The sequence below is a fragment of the Lates calcarifer genome, linkage group LG13 (assembly GCF_001640805.2).
Source record: "Lates calcarifer isolate ASB-BC8 linkage group LG13, TLL_Latcal_v3, whole genome shotgun sequence".
NCBI classification, from domain to species: domain Eukaryota; kingdom Metazoa; phylum Chordata; class Actinopteri; family Centropomidae; genus Lates; species Lates calcarifer.
The window spans coordinates 6578459-6598597 of NC_066845.1; the positions used below are offsets into that span (position 1 = coordinate 6578459).

At 39.2% G+C, this 20139-nt stretch overlaps 1 protein-coding gene across 1 annotated transcript in view; it reads right to left on the bottom strand.

The window, feature by feature from the left end:
* Window positions 1-20139, bottom strand: part of ipo11 (importin 11) — a 111271-nt gene that overhangs the window by 22682 nt on the left and 68450 nt on the right. Inside the window, 7 exon segments of the mRNA XM_018675240.2 lie at window positions 3723-3807; window positions 5463-5558; window positions 11513-11634; window positions 12169-12282; window positions 12707-12802; window positions 14879-14959; window positions 15073-15152. Coding sequence (XP_018530756.1) covers window positions 3723-3807; window positions 5463-5558; window positions 11513-11634; window positions 12169-12282; window positions 12707-12802; window positions 14879-14959; window positions 15073-15152 — 674 coding nt within the window.

A 20139-nucleotide genomic window follows, 5' to 3' on the forward strand; every position in this document is an offset into this window, starting at 1 on the left:
AGACCTTTTGATAATATCTTTCATTCCATTTAGAGGTTTCACTTGGATTCCAATTGGATAATGAAGCAAAGACTTGCACTCTGCGCTACATGTACTGTTGTCGCCCACATTTGTTGTTTGTACAGTTGTTTGCTCATTGCTGCTCTTATTGTATTGTAATTTTATTGTTATTTTGCATTCTTATCAATACTGTCTTTCTGCTTCCTTCCCAAAGCTCAATTTTACTACCAGTCTTTCCAGCAGAGATGCAGAGAATCTGACTAAAGCTCCTCATGGATGGTTAGCAACACTGCTGTCCATGTGTTCTCACAACTACAGCATCAAGTACTAGCTACTAGCTCCTTCACTTTGAAACTGAGTTCTGATTAAATTACAAGCACTTGTGCATTCATTTCATATAAACGGTATGAAGTGAATTAATATGGGGAACCCTCTTTGGGGATGCGATGCTAGCCATGAACATGACATTTCACTACATACTAAAACCACTTACTTCCTAACACAGTCAGTTTCTATTGTTCAGAGTCTGTTTTAATTTCTGACTACAAAGCATTTGAAACTTTGAAAGACTGAAGTTACAGCCTTTAAAGAGCATTGTCCTGGGAACATCCAAATTTGAGTGAGCTGCAGCACAGTCACCATCCTCTTGAAAGCAAATTATCTGGCATTATCTGGCTGTCTTGTGAGAGTAAGATGAGGTAATAACTACCAAAAGTTCCAGAGGTCAAACTGGACATACAAGGCAAATAAAAATCACACATACATCTTAAAAACACTAAGCCACTATAGTAACTGTAAACTAGAGACAGGATGTTGAGGAGAATACTGGAGTGAATGATGTGAGGACCAGTGATCAAGGTAACATCTTCCCTGTATTCACTCTATTCATCTTCTATGCAAGAATGCAGGTGCCCCAAAGGAAGCAAATCTAATTCGGCAAGGCAAAACAGCACAATCATACAAACATCACCTACAGGCAGAGAGACGGCTTGATGAGTGGAGGCTAACAAGTAGTAAGAGCAGAAGTATGATAAGGACAGATGAGAGGAAAAAAGGAGGGAGGGAAAACACCAGAGAGCAAAGGAAATGTGGTAAGAATGGTTTTTTTGTTGTGTGTCATACTGCCATTTTGGCAGATTTTGTTATGTTGTGCACTAACAAACATTTTTGATAATGATTCATTAAATCCATTCAATTATTTTAATCAAGAACTGTGACTAAGATATGTACTAAACTGGACATTTCACAGTCAAAAAAGAAACCTGTCAGTTCTCAGAGGTGGACAAATTTACTGGCAATTCTGTTTCCGAACAGTATCAGTCTAACACTGCTAAGCATTATATTTGTTCTCTCTCACTCAAAGTAACTTTAATATTCAGTGAATTACAGCCAGTAAGTCTGAAAGTACTCCACAGCTGACTTTATTACTCATGTAAAGGGAAAACCCAAATATAGTAGGTCTCTATAAGGGAATTGTGACTATCCACATACCCCCCTTTGAGGAAGAGGAAGAGGAGGAGGAGGAGGAGGAGAAAGTCCAGTCTCCGTCAGGGAATTTGGTTCTTAGAACAGTGCTGTGTATAGAGGTGAGCCCAACTATATCTATTTGGTATTGCTTCACCTCCTCCGCCACCTCAAGCATCACCGTCCCCAGAGAGGTGACATTTCACGTCTCAAGTGCCAGTTTTCATAGCTAGGCCTCCTGCCTCTACCTGCTGCCTGACTGGCAATGCACCAGACCCCTGCAGATGGTGGATGTACATGGCAGCTCCTGATGGAAGCTGGCTAAACAACATTGAGTGCCACTGAGTGCAAGTACACCCAAAATGTAATTAAGCAATGTGGATGTGATTGCTTTAAATTTATTCATCACATACGATGCATTGCCAGTCCACTGTCTGAATAAATTAATCAAAGTGAGGCATTGATGCATAAACACGACAGTTCGAGGTTACTGTTTATTATGAAAGGTCTCTCACTAGCTCTTTCAGGCTGGCACAAACATACACATTTTCATGCACATGAATGCTTTTATACAAATATGCGCAAACCTGCCAACAAGCCATAAGAAAGCCAAACTGGAGTCGATAAATGCCACGGGTCTCCTTCCTCATTTAACTTGCTTCTCAAACTCCTCAAACTGTCTCACGTGGGCACATCCATCACTTGCACACATGCATTCATGCGCGTCCCCGAACACACACACACACACACCCACATGCATTAAGAATCCAAGAGAGGTGCGACTTTAAGTCTCCTCTGCTCTATTCCCTGGAGCAAAAAGTCAGGGTCTGGGCTGAGGTGATAAGTACAGTGGGATACCGCCCGGCAAATACATGCATACTCACACACAGAGCAAAAGTCACCCAAAGTCACACAAGGAAATAAATACAGCTACATTTCCTCATTCAAACTCCAATGAAATCTAATTTGTATATAAATTTAATTTTGCTCAACTATTCATCAGGAGAAGGCTGCACACACACAGAGGGATGTCAACATCTTAATTAAACAATCTTTTTACAATGTGTAGGAGCCTTATAATTTCTGAGCTTCCATGGTATGACATAGAGCAGCAAAGAAATGCATCTGCACACATGCATCACTGTACTATTTAATTGGTATACATCCCCCACCTAGAGGCCATTTATGGGTACTCGACAACATCCATGCTTGTATCATGCTATTATGACACATGCATGCATCCAGGGGCTGTACTCAGGTGATTTCACGGTGCTGTACCTGAAAGCTGCTGCAGCTGAAGCTGAGAGGTGGCTCTGAATTAGTACTTGACCACCTTTCTCTTTATGCTTACTGGAGAAATTTATTTTCTCTGGGCTCTAAATTATGGAGCTTTTGTTGAGTGTTTTAATCTCTTGTATAATGAGTGCCAGTGTGGCATAAAGGATGACACAAGGGAAGAAAACGATTTGTGCCATCAGAGATCATGGAGAGAGACGCCTTAGTAAAACAGACAATATTACATTATTGAAGCTATTTGTCTCAAATTAAAAACAGCACAAGATGAAACCAGAATTGCCACCTCTACATCCATGTATGTCCAGACTCATGTAATATACATAGTGAAAAAGGTAGTGAGAGTATTTTTTTATTTTTAGGTAAAACGGAAGTTATCACTGTATTGACATGTATGATTCCAGTGAATAAAAACATCTTTTTTACAGGAGTACAGAAGACTGATATCAATAAAACCAATGAGCTTGTGGTGGGCTACCAGGGGAACAGAGTACCCCCTGCACCTGGTTGTTACCAAAGGAGAAGTGAAGAGAGTGGACTGAAAAAGTGTTTTTGATGTCACAGTGAAGTTAACCTTTGACCTTTTGTATATAAAATGTCATCACTTTATCATTTTATCCTATTAGACATTTTTGTGTAAATTGGTCATAATCAGCGTATGCATTCTTGAGTTATGGCCAAAACTGTGTTTTTTGAGGTCAGTGACCTTGATCTTTGACTACCAAAATCTATGTTCATCCTTGAGTCCAGGTGAACATTAGTGCTAAATTTGAAGAAATTCCCTTCTGGCATTCCTGAGATATTGTGTTCACAAGAATGGGATTTATGGACCGACAGGATGGACAACCCAAAAACATAATGCCTCCAGTCATGGCTGTTTCTGACGCAGAGATATAAAAAAATGTTTTAGTGACTGCAACAATAAAACTATACTACATGTGTACAATTGTGTGTATCTGACTCACCAGTTTCTTCCTCTTGTCCTGCTCAGTTGGTGGCTCCTCATCATCACTTAGCTTAGGCTCCTCAAAATGGCTCATCAGCATGCAGCTGCAAACACAATAATATTCAACTCAGTATTAATAAGCACACATAAACCTGCACAGTGGGAGACAATTTCAGAACTGGCAGCGTGCACACACAGACGCGCACACACATACATACACAAAAAGGCTGAACCCTCTGGCACTTTTGTACACAGCTCTGCCTGCTATTCATATTGGTTCATCAGCATGCACAGAGAATTATAAGAGAAACCTTTGTGCTCAGTCCAAAGTCTGTGTATGGTCTTTTATTTCCTCTGTCCTTGTTGCTTAATCCTTATTGTGAATAGAGATAAGGTAGGGGGATCCTGAATGTCACATTTCCTGACTTTGACATATAGCACTTAATAACTCATGATCAGAAATTCTAACTAAATTCTACTGTAACTTTAACTAGCAAAAGTCAACTCACTAAAATTAAGTGTAGAGAGAACTGGTTACGTTTTCAAGAAATAGAGTGTAGTAATTACACAGTAATTCCAATCTTTCTCTACTTGGATGAACACCCCTTCGAAGCAGCTATAATCAATATATTCATAAGAATGTATCAAATGACAATGTGAAAACAATGTGACACAGTCAAAGGGGTCTCTCTTAATGATAAACCTACAGAGAATTGTCACCTATCTCTGCAGCTACAGTCTGTTTTATAGTGAATTTAAGTTCCCTGTTCAGCTGTCTGGCCCACAACTTCAGTGTTTTGGTTCATACTCACTGCTCTCAGTACAGTTCAGTACTGTTCAAATAATATTGATCAATAATACTGGAGTACCATGCTGCTTTGGCTTGCCAACTGACATGTTATTTTTACATGGCAGCAATAACTTTCATTCTTATTCCACACACAAGAACAATTCCAAACCACTTATGGCAACAGGGGAATAAAAGGAAAGTTCATTTTAATTTGAAACTTTACTTAATTCCTAAACACAGGCAGGAAGATTACAACACCCACTGCTGCCTGTCTCAGTTGATTGCATTTACAAACAGTGAATAAAACTCCATCCGCAAATATGTTTTTGTCCGTTATGAAGCGCAGCAGGAAACCAAAACAATTCAACACATCACTGGCAAATAAAGAGACACCTGAGCTAACCTTTCTACACAACTTTGCAGTTCATTTCACACTGGCACATCTTAGGAGAGCGCTGAGTGTTTTTGACAGCAGGGAAAAGGGGTGTCTGCATGCAGGTTAACATCTACTAAAAAATGAGAACCATGCTACGTGGACAGAGAGCCGGAGGGGAGAGCGACGGGGCAGAGCAAAGTCGAAAGGCTGTCAGTGTCTCCTTCCATAGTGAGCACAGGGCTTTGTTTTCTGGGCTGATTTCACAGGCCATTATTTCTCCAGAGACACGTGTCCTGTCCAACACTGCCACTCAGCACATTGTACTGATCCATGACTATATATCACTATTTCTAAATTCTTTCTTCAGAGTTTTGTTTTTCATACATTCGAGCTTCCAGCAGCACATCTGCGATTGCGCTGCTTCAAGTACTTTCAAAACAAATATTTCAGCTGTGTTCATTCATCATGCATGAGCTTTGTCAAAATTACAAACTTCATTCACTCGTGAAAAGAATGACTGGAAGGTTTGAACTGTATGATTTTGAAGAATTTATGCATTTGTTTCTCTTCCCGCTCTCCTCGCACATACTTACTCTTTGAAGGTGCCTGTTTCGGGATCTTCTGTCATTACATCATGCAACGCCTCAACGCAGATGTTGATGATGCCACAGAACTTGTCCTGGATCACACTGGCAACACAAACACAAACACAAACACAAACACACACACACACACACACGACACAGATCATTAATTCACCAGCTGCGCATTTGTGTTTGTGAGGGTGTTTAAATGAGCAAACAATATGGAGAGAGGTGGGGATTGGTCCAAAGAAGCAAATGGTCATCGGGAGCAACATCACAACAGAGAGCATCAGACTGGGGTTAGACACTAGCAACACTGAAAGTGATAAAGTGGCTGTCAAAAAAACATATGGCCATCCAGAGAAAAGGTGTATCTGTGCCATCCATTAACTCACATCACAGCACCCATGTCCAGATTGCTCTGTTTTTATGCATCTCTCCCTCACCCGTTTCACCTTTGGCTTTTAATCCCCATGAGCTCAGTTGGTAGGAACATTTTATTATGACAAAGTCCAAAAACAGATACAAAGTAATTAAAAAAGACCAAATAATTATGTGGTTAACAGTGCACTGAAAACATTTCCCTACTGTAATGATCCTACAAAAACATGATGCTGCCATTGCACTTATCAATCACATGTGATGAGCGTGATTTTTCCTGCTGTAAAGACAGTTTTATTGTCTCAAAGCAAACAGTCAAGTGTAGGAAAACAGAAATCAGTGAAGCTTATTGTCTTTAAACACAGCCTCACAGAGTCTCATATTTTTCCACGTGATTGTTCCAGAGACAAGGCGCTGTAGAGCCTTGGCCTGCTGGCTTCGCTGAAGCTGAGATCTTTAAAATATGCCGGCTCACAACACCCACCACCCAAGCTTTGAGACAAGCAGCAGTCATTGATGAATTATTTGAGTCATTCTTTGAAAGCGCTGGAAATGGAGTGGGTTTTCCCATGTCAATAGGAATAAAAAGCAGGGAGGGAAAAGAATACAAAGACACAAAGAATGAGAGAGAGTGTGTGAGTGTGAGCGTGTGTTGTGAGTGTGAGTGTGAGTGTGAGTGTGTGCGTGTGCATGTGTGTGGTATGTGTGTGGGTATGGGCACTGATGCATCAAAGGTTCTGTCAGTTCACGTACTTGGCTAGGTACACCCCGGGCAATGCTGCATAAAGTTCACTGAGCATGAAGTCTGGCAAAAAAATGGAAAATCAGTGCATGATAGACACATACCCAGCCAAGAAACAGAGACATGTCTCTTATTTCTTATGTGTGGTAATGTTTTCTATGTACACTAATCAAGTATATATGCTCATACTGTAAATACTGTCAAGACTGAAATAATGTGAAAGCTACAGTGACAGCGATCCATCAAGCATCCAACATATAGCTATGCACTACAATCCTGTTTTCTACACTAGTGTGAGAAAACTTCTCCAACCAACTCCAAATTTACATACATACATACCCAAACACATAACATATATTTAAGGGTAATAAATACCGTAGACATTTTTTGATTGACTTAAACAAGAATGAAAAACTGTTCCAGGTGAATTAGGGTTAGGGTTAGGTGTTACTCTCAGTCAGTAACATTTCACTACTAATGTCCTGGGAGTATAAAATATATCGCTGAACACCTCTGCCCCCAATTTCCTAATAATGGTCTCAAATTGGCAGCCATAGCAACAACTGGATGCAGGCATCATATTAAAGATCCCTTATCACACGTTAAAACATGTCTCTCCATTCTATTTCTGTCCATCCCTGCACCTCTCCAGTGATTATTTTCTAAGGGCTGATTAGCTCGGCTGCTTCATGCCTGCCATTCAAATCTGTATAAGTAGAAACCTGATGTGAAAGTCGTCTTCAGAACCGAGTGTCTCTGTATTGTCTTCACTCCATAAGCAACAGGCAGCTGCAGGGAGACACGGGGCAGTAACCAGACTGAGGGATGCACCCAAAATGAAATTTTCAGAGTGACTTTCTGCCCAACAGCGTGTTTATTCAAAACAGCGAGTGATGAATTTTTTTCAGCAATTTTTTTTTTCAACATATTGCATTCATATTCTCTTTCTGCGTTCAGTGGCAATTAGAGATTAACTGTCTAAATCCTTCCTAATTGTAGAAGCAGTGCTGAAATACTTGCTCTTGACAGGTCTCCCTCCAGGTCCTTCTTTTAGAAAAGGCATATATATTCCAGCTGAGCTTGCTGCAAATGCATTTCAAATAAACATCACTGATTAAATTTGATGCTCTTGAGCATCACTGATTTTAGATCATTAGAGTAAACCCTAAATACTCAAAGTGGTGTAAAAGATGAAGATGGTGTAAAAGTTCTTTTGCATTAGTAAATTGAAGCCATGGGATATTCAATTCATATCAAAGCTACTGATTAAATTGGGGAATATTCCATTAACAGTATTGATAAATAACCTTCAGTGACAAACAATTAAGAATTCAAAAACAACAGATTTCTAAAAATATATGTGTGAATAAAAGCAACAACTAAGGCAAGGAACTGCATAATCTCAAAATAGAGAAGAGACTTAAAGATCCCTACTACTATGCATGTACGCAAGCTATAGCCAGGTGTGCTCCAACGCCTCACGTCTTAATCTTTATGAGCTGGGTAACACTGTTTAATTTTAACCTACATTTGTGGTCCCCTAGTGCTACAAAATGAGAAAGATCAAATGTTTTAATTCAACATATTAACTAATCAAAACTTTGATGAGCCAAAAAGTACTTGCAGTCTTTGCGAGAGGAATATTTGACTTCTCACGATGTACCAACTTTGAGATAAATCTGTTATAATCTCAATTAGACAAAGTGTGAGCACAGCAGATCCAGGCAATAAAGATGTGCATATTGATTTATTAAAATCCTTGTTCGTGGTGAGAACTGGCAATCTTTAAAAGAAGTTTTGCCATCGAAAAGCAAACTGTCAGTGATGATGAACTGGTACTGCAAAAAAAAAAAAAAAAAAGGCTGAACAAGAGGTTCTGATGACTAAAGCAGTCTTCTGTGAAAATGACCTCATGGCTGTGCATGTTAAGTGCAAAATCAAACATTCGAGTGCCCTTAGACTGCACAAAAGTTAGTGCTACTTGGATTCAGTCTTTCAGAAGTTTCGCTTACCGACAGGTACAGTCAAGGAAGGGAAATAACCACAAAATAAAGACAAGTAAGGGACAGATTCAATAACAACAAGCTGTGAGAGTGAAAAAAGTAACATCTGTAATAGGCTATGAGCAGTTCATCTGAAGCTGATGAGCAGTACTGTAGCCATATGAAGACAGAAAGCTGAATATGTGATATGTCCCAATACAAAACACAGTAAGTGATCACAGTGAGAGGTAACAGAAGGTAAGCTACCGAACACTGTATTAGTGAGTGTAGTACACTTCTTGTACAAATTATCCGTCCACTACTAAAATGAATCACATGCACAACTGTGTGGTTAATAAAAGAGAGTTGATTTCTCCTATATGATATTCTTGACTGGTCCACCAGGGTGAAACACACAAACCAGCAATGAGATGCCAAACTGAATACTTTCTGTGTGCATCACATGCCTGCAGCTCTTTCACAGCACTCTAGTGGCATCTTTTCACTTTATGCCTTGAAGCAAATTCCCAGGTTCACATTTTCTCTTTTAGAAATTGCAATTAAAGAGGAAAAGATAAGATATTTAATGTCATCAGCATTACTACTACCACTAGTATTCACATTGTGTTCCATTTCTAAATATTGTCTCAAAAGAACTTGTATGCATCAGGAGCAATCTAGAAACTGTGTGCTGCTGTTCCAAAAACATACTAAGGAAAACTGTGGACTGGAGAATGACACAAATCAACAACAAAACACAGACCAAGTGCAGTTTGCCAGTCATGTTCATGTGGTTGCCAAGTAATAGTAAAATCATCTATTTTCCTGCAGTATCTGGTGGACTTTTTTCATTATCTTTATGTCCAGAAAAATCATTGCTATTTAGTTTCTGTTTCCTTTTCCAAGATAACATCATGTTTTTCAGTGACACCAGGAAAAAGGACCTGATAAGGGATATCTCATAAACAGATAAGAATATCCCACCAACACATTCAGTATGTGGATGTTAAAATAATCATGGCCAAACAAAGTTTGTAAATAATGATAGAATATCAAGAGACAGGCCACACTCATCAGGCACCTCATTTAATGATTTATTTAGACTACATTGTTCTCTAACAGGCTCTTACCTTCTCTCTGATAAAAACAAAAGATCATTTGTGGTGCTTAGCAATTACAAAAAAAATCTTTGTCAAAGTTAACTTTTTTGTAATTGCAAATATTTATTTCAAAATTCTATATATCATTAGGGTGAAAAAAAGTTATCAGTAATTATGAAGGGTCATAGCTGAATAAGAAGTACGCACAGGATTTGGGCTAAGTCTTATAGAAAAAAGACAATGAGATGACATTAAGAGTGGCTATGGACAAGAAATGGACCTCTTCCAATTTTAGTTATGATTGTAAGTGAGAAAGTTGATTTGTCATGCAGCACTTAACCAGCAAGGGCTGTCATAATCAATTGCTTTTCCAGACCAAAGATGGGGGAGTAACAAAGGATTTCATGCCTGTCTTTATCTATGATTACCATATCTGGATTGCAGAGCTTCCCAAAATCTTGATAACAACATGCACCACTATACAGTCAGATGGGACATCACAAGTAGAGTTTATCATTAAAACCCACAGTGACTCCTTTGAAGCACTTCAAGAGAAGTTTCCCTTAGAAAATGAAATGAGAAAGCTCTTTTGATGGCAAGTGAAGAACATTTTTTAAATGTTTGGTACTTTGCCTTCCTGTACACCTGTCACACTTAGGTGTAGATGACAGCCTAATGTGTAATGACTCAGGCAAGGAAAGTACTTTCTGTATCTCACACTTAATTCAATGCTCCATCTCTCTCAATCTTAACATGTTGGATGGACTTAAGTAATTCAATTGCTTAGCCTCAGTCAATACACACTATCATCTTCATCTAGCACAAATGAAAAGGATATACAGTTAGGACTTTCATACTCTGGTTACATTCAACCTTAGATTTAACCTACAGTGCTGCTGAGTGCTCTACCATGAATATGATTTGGTGGGGAAAGTAACTGTTTGGATGCAACTTTTCTAGCAGCCATTTCACAACAGCCTTAAAAACTTTGACACTGAACAACATCCGAACCTTTGATCTAAGAGGGCTTTGTCTTCTGTGTGTGTGCGCGTGTTTGCCTCTTCATTGACGTGGTAAGAGATGTTGGCTCAGATGGTGTTGCCTCTCAGCACCGTAATCCACTATAATTCAACTAGTCACTAGTCAACACTTGTGGTCCCACACACACTCAAATAATCACACACAGGCAAGTGGACGCGCATACTTAACTCACAGATGTAGGCATACCCAAGCACAGAGAGATGCCTCATGCTGCTGGTAAAACCTGATCATTTACAGATTCAGGTCTTACATTATAGACTCATGCGTCACATCCAGGAAGAAAAGTGGTAAGTTAGACAGAATCTAAACCCATAAAACATGTATGTAAAACTATCTTTTTCTCTCTCTTAAAACACACTCTACATCTTTTAAGCACTGTGTAAAACATGAAAATCTGTCTAAAAATCCCATTGCCCATGTAAGTCTGCGCTGTAGCACATATATACTGTGCTACTATGACATATTACACCCATATGGTGTTAAGGCAGCCCTAACTGAGCTGTAGATTTTGTGCATCGTATTAAGTGCTAGTAGGAAAAAAGTCTATTATCTTTTTAAGTTTTTGACAAGAACTACCATTGTTAGGTGTTAGTGACAACTCGTTCAACACCACAAACCACGCAAAGAAAAATTATACCACCAGCTACAGTCTACAAAAGGAAACAAGAGCTGAAAAAATAATTTCTCAAGCATGTCTCCTCACATTCCCCTTATGTGCCCTTATGTTAGCTCAGCTGACAGGGTGGATGCTCTCCACATTTCACTGGCTCAAAGCCCCAATCTGCACATAAATGAATGATAAATGCTCCTCACCTATTGTCAGATGGAAGAAGGGAAAGCAGAGCCAGTGATGACAGCTTCCTCCTCTCAGGCTGAGTGATGTTGTCCATGCGGTCGACCCACATCTCTATCACGCTGCCCAACAACTGGTCCATCTGATGAGGAGAGAAAAGGTTGAAGGAAGCGAGATGGACAAAAGAGATGACACACACACACACACACACAGTTTGACAACTCAAAATAAACTATACTGATAGATTTTATCTTAATCTTTAAAAATATGTTTCTACCAATGTCATAAAAGTCAGAAAAACTGACCTTCCCTGCTTGTTCTGCCTCATTTACCTCCCAGCCTTGTCCTCTATCATCAAAAAGAAGACTTTGGCATGATGGAGAGACAACTCTTGCCCTTTCATTTATTTAGATTATAGCAGAAAAGTCGAAACAAGGCTAAATTAATTTTGCTCTGGGTCACAAAAACAACAGTGCCAGAGTTTCATAGTGAAGAGGGGGGTGACTCTAAACTTCAGGGCTTGAAAATGTTACCATGTGCAATTCCTTGGCTCATTACTTTCAGCCTCATTCAGAATGGTTCCCTTTTAACAGGCACTTTGCAGTTATGTCTCTCATAGACATTCAGAAAGACTGTGCTGAGAAGACAGAAATGAAGGGCAGGCATTGAGCCTCACCTCCTGGCTGCACTCAGAGGCCATTTGAGTGAGCAAAGAGGAGAAGAAACTGGAGTTCTGGAGCAGGACGCGGCCCATGATGCCCAGGTAGGTGGACATCACCACGGGATATCTCTGTACAACACACACAGACGCGCAATGTGAATACACAGTCGCATGCGGATGCAGAAACATACCCATGCGCAAATGCTATTATGTAGAGCACGGGTCATTAGGCATGATAAGGGAGAAGAAGATAGGCACACTGACACAGCAGAATCCTGGAAAGACAAACTATGACCTTTATCTGAGGTAATCAATAAATGCCACTACACAGTATAATCGCCATAAGAATTAATTTAATGTGACAGAAAAGGACAAAGTAGAAGAACACAGGGGCAGGAATATTCTCTTTTTAGTAAGTATTTTAAGTTTTAATAAGGTTAAATATTTTAACATTCAGAGAACCACAGGTAATATCACATATCTTTACAGGTTTGTCCTTTTATTTTGTATAATTCCAGTCCAGATCTGTGCAAAATGTAAAGGTAAGACTCACCTCACCGTCCACTATACCTCTAAAGACCGCTGGCAGCAGGGGCTGGAACATGTGGGCACCCAGTATGGGGCTAACCTTTAAAGCTATCTCTACCACCTGCAGAGACACAAGGAGAGGAAGGATGAGGGACACGACTTAAGAGAGGGGAGTAAGGAACAGAGGAAAGGAAAAAAACAAGAGGAGAAGACTAGGAGAACTCAGGAGGGAGCCGGAAAAAGAGCAAAATGAAGTGTGCAAGAAATGACAGTAAGGGTCAAACATAGGATAAAGAGAGAGCAAAGTGTGGGAGTACGTACAGAGTAAAGCAGGAGTTGGGAGTGTCTTTTTTTTTTTTTTAGAGAGAGAGATAGTAAAAAAGAAGTGCAGAAAATCCTCCCTTTGAGAGTATGACCTACAGTATGTGGCATGCAAGGTTAGTCCCTTAAATTTCAGATTACCAAGAAATTTGAATGAGCTCTCTCTGGCATTAAAGCTGAAACAAAAACACTTGAATTCAAAAATCAACAGCTTAAATTAAGCTACAATAACAAAGCAACAATATGACTAAAGAGCATTTTCACAGTAAAAGATTCAGATGCTGTGCAGTATGCACCTGTGTTCATACATACAGTACTGTATGTTGACATGCACTCAGCTGTCACTTCTTAAGCTAGCTACCTAGCTAAAATTAATGGAATCAAATACAAGCAGCTCCACTATTAATCCTCAAGAAGGTTATATCTCCCCATAACTGGACTACAACATAAATTCAGACCACGTCAATGTGATGATATCACAGTTACATTATATCATTTGCAACATTACAAATGACATTTTTGCAAATAAACCCTCAAATGATAATATTTAACTCAAAGGTCAATCAAACTGAAGCACAGGGACAGACAGTGAGGTGCTTACATCGGTCTCTATAAGGATGTATGCATATGAACTTTTCAAAGAAACACACACTGATTACTCTGATCCCTCTGTTCTGACGGTGTCAACATGCAACGAGCTGCTGTGTGTGTAGGCTGACAGGTTTATTGTCTGTCAGCTCGGCTCTCCTCAGAACAAAGGATTAGCAGGAGCCAGATGTGCAGTAAAACTCTGCATACATATACAGCTGTCTGTAAAGACAACAAATGCTGTGGCATACGTGCACACATACACACCAAGCAAAGTCAGAGAGTGCACCAAGATAAGAGAAATGACACACATGCAGAACCCACCCATGGTCTGCTGGTTTAACACTGATTGCATCAGGTTGAAAATGAAATAAAATTTCCCACCAGTGATGAAAAAAAATCATAATCACAGTTAATTATCTTTTTGGGGAAAATATGCCAACATCCTGCGGCTAGGTTTGATTTTGTATTATTATACAAAAACTAAAACATGGCTAATCACAGAAAGGCACAAGAACTTAACCCAGGAGGGCCTCAACGGACATGGTGATCCTCTCAAATATTATGATTTACATAGCTACTGCCTTTCACATACAAACCAACTGAGGATCATACCAGATGCTTCTACCTGGATTTTAAGCCTATCCAGTAGTAATTTATGGTCAACAGTATTAAGAAATACTTTCAAATCATGCAAGACCAAGGCCGATATCAGTCTCCAGATATTTGTCATTTAGTTATGTGCATTTGTCTCAGCAGTCTTGATGCTGTTATGTTGTCCAATGCTATTATTTAAAAAAATAAATGTTGAACAAAAACAACTTATCTAAATAACTGTGATTTAGAAAGTTGTGATCAACAGTAAGTTCATTATATTTTTTAGGCAGCACCCTTGTAAGCCGCTCCTTTAAGTCCATTATTTTGATGTTTCCATATAAATGTATGGTAGCTGGCCAAACAGAGACAATGAACTGTCTGTTGGGTGTAGCACAAAACCCAAATAATTTATTAGTTGTAAAAATATCAAAGCTCCCCTTACATTATAATCTGGTGTCTATTCACAAGCAGCACTCTCTATGTATGTTTTTGCGACACCACTATGCCGTTTCCAATGCACCTGCTCTTCACCAGGCCACACAGACAAAACAAACAAACACTGTGGTGGAACTTAAGAAGTGAGAATGAAAAATGAACCCTGAGAAAAGAGACAGAGAATAAATAAAAGTATTATTGTTGTGTGTGTGTGGTGTGTGTGTGTGTGTGTGAGAGTGGGAGGGAGAGACAGTACCTTGAGCACTTGGACCTGTCCCTCATTCGTTATGTCTTTCAGCAGATCACAGAAGGATCGACACAATGATTCTGCATAGTTCTGGAAATATGGAAACACACAAATGCATACGCTATCTATAATGTATGCACATTGGTGTCTTTATCTCTTTATATTTTAGTGTTTCACTTTCACAGCATGTTTGAGTGTCTCACCTGCAGGAACTCTGTGGCAGACAAGTATATGTAGGCATTTACGATCTGAAAGCAGGTGCGCAGGTTCTCGGAGCTCAACTCTGAAACAGAGCATCAGATGTTACACTTTAGGATTTAACTGACAGACACAAGCAGGAACCGAGGAAGCAGGAAAAGAGGGACAGTAAAGGCACTTGATAAATAATCCAGATGGACAATCCACATTAGGACTGCATTACATATTGAATGGATGGTCTTACTAACTTTGTGCACTGAGAGTAATCACTAATCACACATTTTACCCAGGGAAATGTTCAGAATGTAAAGGGTTTGGTTTACGACTATCAAATATTACAAATTTTGTTGCATAACATGAGAAGTCCAATGGGAGGAAGAGTATTTTTAACAGGCAGCGCATCTATTGATCTGTAATTGTAGTGCAGAACAAATTCATTCAATGACAAAAACAAATTCCCAGAAAAAGGTTGTAGCATCCTCTTTGGTTTTCAAGATGAAACGACAAGTTCACTGGTGTGAGGACAATTTATGTGCAGCTAAATTGGTGTTACAACAAGCTTAACTAGGAGAAATACTCTCACATTCATGAAAATGCCATCAAGGGCACATGCTGCTTCTTTACTCTGTATCAGGTGCTTTTGATGTTTTATTAAAACATGCATTTGAGTGCATCTAGTTGTGCTCTTACATGCTGAGAGGGAATTCAACCAACAAAAACAAACAAAAAACCCCCTTGGTGAATGAGCTTTTTTAACCCCTCAATTCAAGATATCCATGATGCAACAAATGAACATTGCAGCAACAGCTCTGCATGCTTACAAGACAGTTCAAGTGGCTGCTTATCTCCCACAATTAATGAGAGAGGTTGTGAAGATCTGTTAACAAGAGCTGCATGTAAATTATTAAGCATACTGTTGCCTCTGAAACATCATTATCTCAGCATTAAATATTTTCTACTTTGTCTCTGATGTTTGCCTGACCTTTTCTGTTCATATTACTCCATATTAACACAGACATGGTTAAGACTCACAGATATGCACTAGATAAGATGTAGATTTGCTGTATCTACAGTGTATGTGTAGTATTTTTTTACATTTTGGTGCATTACAGATGTGAAAACTACTACAAACGTGTTTATATTTGCATTTAACACCAGCAAGAGCAAAGAGGTTGTAACTCATAAGGCTACCTTCAAACAGGTTTAAAAAAGAACCATAACCTGGGGATAACAGTAGACACAAAAAACTAAAGTGGACTACAACGAACTGCTGTAAAAGAGCAACAAAAGAGGCCAGAACATTTTATCATCATAAAAGAGGAGATATGGAAAATGTTCTCAAAGGTAACACTGCCAATACCTAACATTTTGGACCATTGGCAGACAATTATACACTGGAGGCGAGAGTGCAAAGAATTGACTCTTGGCCAGTGGGTGTGTGTACATGCTGCAGTCCGAAGTCGATGTGGTGCCATTACTCTTAACTGTTAATGGCCTCTTGATCCGTGGAGCAGAGAGAAAACAACCTGACACGATCAGTTGTGTAATAGGTTTGGTGTTCAAATCAGAAGTGGACACTGGGAGGACAATTTGGCACTCAGAAATATAATTTGATGTTATGTACTGTGTTAAGTGTGTTTATATAGTCACATGTGCAAATGTGTTGGAAGGAGGAAAGACCGCTTTGCAAACTGAGCCAAAAGTTTTAAGTCTTTTACAACAGCTTACCAGGGGACTGAGAAGAAATAGTTTCCCAGAAAGACAGGACAGAAAAAGAACAAAAACACACACGCACCTGCATACCAACACAAACACCCCCCAAACAGTCACCCGCACAGCATCTGCACATACACTGAGACTAACATCTGCATGAAGAGTTTGAAAGTAACACAGGCTGACACGGTAGCTGACTCCAACAACTGGAATAATTGTAGTAATCGTAGAAGTTGACAGAGTAGCTCATGCTAACATCCAGAATAGCAGGTACTTGCCTGCATGCTAAAAGGACTGGATATAGCAGACCTATAAAAACATTTGCATATATAAAACATTATGTTAATGCAGGGTTAAAACTCAGAAAATTAGATTAGGAATAACTTTTTATTTGGGTCTAAATGAGAGTGCAGTGAAGGAGGTCCAGTCTGACCATGCTGGTTTATACACATGATATTAATGTTGATGTACGCAATATGTTTTCTCAAGCCATCTGCCAGCCACAGTAAGGTAATGAAGATAATGTATGCTGCCATCTGTTATCATTTCGGGTACACAATGTATTCCAGGGACCTATTTAGCCAGCACATCGGCCGTGTACAGGCAAGTTACATGAGCACAGATCAAGTAAGGATGATGATTGATTTCAGCCACGAAAGGTGTGTGCAAAGACAGGAATAGAAGCCAGAAGAAACAAAGACCTGAGGTCAAAAAAGCCAAATTGAGATCAAATGTGCAATAAAGCGACAGATCTGCTGTTTCCACTGTTATTTCGTACGCTAAGCTGCAGCATGAACACTGAAACGTGGGGCTTCATTAGGAAACAGACAAAAGGTCCACTTCAACAAATGCTTTCCTGTGGTCAGGTCAGGTCATTCGTTTTTCTTAAGAATAAAGCAAAGGCAACAGATTGCTTAACAGTGGGTGAACAAAGACACACGGTGTCATCAGACACAGAGAGCATGACAGGTCCGCAGTGCTTCAGGGGAGGTGAATGAATGATCATGATTCTCTGCAGCGTGTACAGACACAATAATGGATCCTAATGAACACTAAGGGGTATATATGTAAACTGTGAAGGAGGAGTGAGTGAGGTACTAAGTGAATTATTCCTCTTTAAACAAACTTAGAGGCTGCATAATAAGCTATCGTTTTTTTCCCCTCTCACTTAATATTGCCAGAAGCGTCTACTAAACTGCCCTTGTTTTAAGTAGACTAAATTATCTTCTATGAGCAGGAAATGACAACTTTTTAGGTACTTACCGTCTCCCTGATGGAAACAGAATTTCAACAAATCTGCTACATATGTTTTCTTTGATTAAAAAAAAAAAAAAAAAAAAAAAAAAAACAGGGCAGGTGGATATTTGTGATCTATTGTGCAATTACAGTCAGCAGTTACCTTAGGCTATAACACTGTACTTGAAGAGGCTATACAGATGTTTTGATGCCGTTTTGCTCTTGGACAGGACCATCAACTTAACCAACTGGCAACAAGTACTGCAAGCTTTGTTCTCCAAATAGTGCTCCTATATAGCACCTCTCAAGAAACCCAAGGGGGGGGGGGGGTTCATTTAATGGCTACAACCTGAATACTGCGGCTCAAGTCAAGTCAAAAAACATTTAAAAAATGTTCTGTTGTGCCCAACAATCTATGTATTTAAATTGATTTAACAAGAAATGGAATTCTTTTGTTGTGTCCTATTCAATTTGTCCCATCAGGGGATCTGGGAAGGTAAATAAGCCAGGTGGAATGGGAGAGTTCTGTTCATTATAAAACATTATTAAATCGATTTCAGTTGAAAGTAATTCCCAAAACCTTCACAACACCCACTCACAATGCTAATTATTGTTTACAGCAATGAGAATAATGCTACATACAGGCATCCTTATTTGTACAAACAAACATATCCACACACAGGAACACACCCTTAAGAAACAGCAACTCAGAGAGAATCATCATTTAAACCATGTAAAACTGGAGTATACACTATAGTTACTCAAAAAAATTAAATATTACCTAACCACACAAGAACACACAATCAGTCATCCTAAGTACTATGTGTACTGCTCTGTTCTAACAGAGCTGTTCTAACAGAGCAGTACCAGCAGATAACCAGGACTTACATAGATTACATACGGTAAATACTGAACTCTTCATCATGTGCTTTTTGTTGCAATATAAAGAAACAATATTACTGTTAGACTTATAGAAAAACAGAAGAGAATACAAGTGAAAAAAATTACAAGCTCACAGCTTTGATATAAAAGTAATAAATGTTCAAGCAAGTGAAAGATCCCCATATCACAAAACATGCTATCTAGAATATGAAGGTGGATACAGTATGAGTAACCTGAGGAGCTCATTCATATTGTGATGAGCATCTGCCACGATGCACACCGTGTAACAGAAACGAATTGAGAGTCTACAAGCAGAGGAGGTTTTAAACCACTGGAGGCCTCCAGCTGGTGGCACATAACCTGAACGGCTCTCACAGAAACCCTCCAGCAACAGCTGATGAGCATCTCAAATCATTGCTTTGAGCTGAGATGCCAACAGTCGTGAAGTATAACCTTGGGATGAGGAGTTGTTGCAGAAAACCTCAAAGTTTTGTAGTGACTGGTGCTGTTACATGAAGAGGAGCATTTGTCTGTTAGGTACTGTACTGCACCAGCTACAGTATCTATGAGATGAGAATATGGCTCTATCACCATGGACCTTTCCCAAGAGGATAAAAATAGTGGTTATAGTAAGAGTAAGTTTAATGATTGCATCTAAATTATTACGTGAACTTTTATTTTGGTTGATTGGTTTATCTCAGCTGGCAAAGTATGTGCTATACCGACATGTGTGCCACAGGGCTAGTTCTGCCCTAGTTTTGGGTCTTTTCACTTAATTCCTCACCTGGGTTCTTTTTTTTCACGATTCTCATGATTTTTACTTACATTTTCTTTCCTTTTACTTACTTTTTCTCTATTTTTTCCTTCTACAAATGATATTGCAGGTTCTCATCTTGAATAGGGTAAATATAAGGCTTATCTGCTTTAGTTACTCACTGGAAAATTAAATAGGGAAAAATATGATCTTTAATCCATAAAAGAAATTTTACTTGATTTCCCTGCATATTCAAAATGATGATCAGCAATTTATGATCATGTTGGAGAGTCCTTAATTTTCCACTCCTGATCCCTGTGTAGCAAGGAAGAGAAGAAGCCTGTATCCTTCATATAGACCACAAAGAGAGCAAGATACTCTCACACAGAAAGAGAGAGAGTGTAAAAGATCAATTTGCACACACAGACAAGTACATGGACGCATGCACATTGATTTGACAGACTGACCTTAAAAGTAAGTGACAATT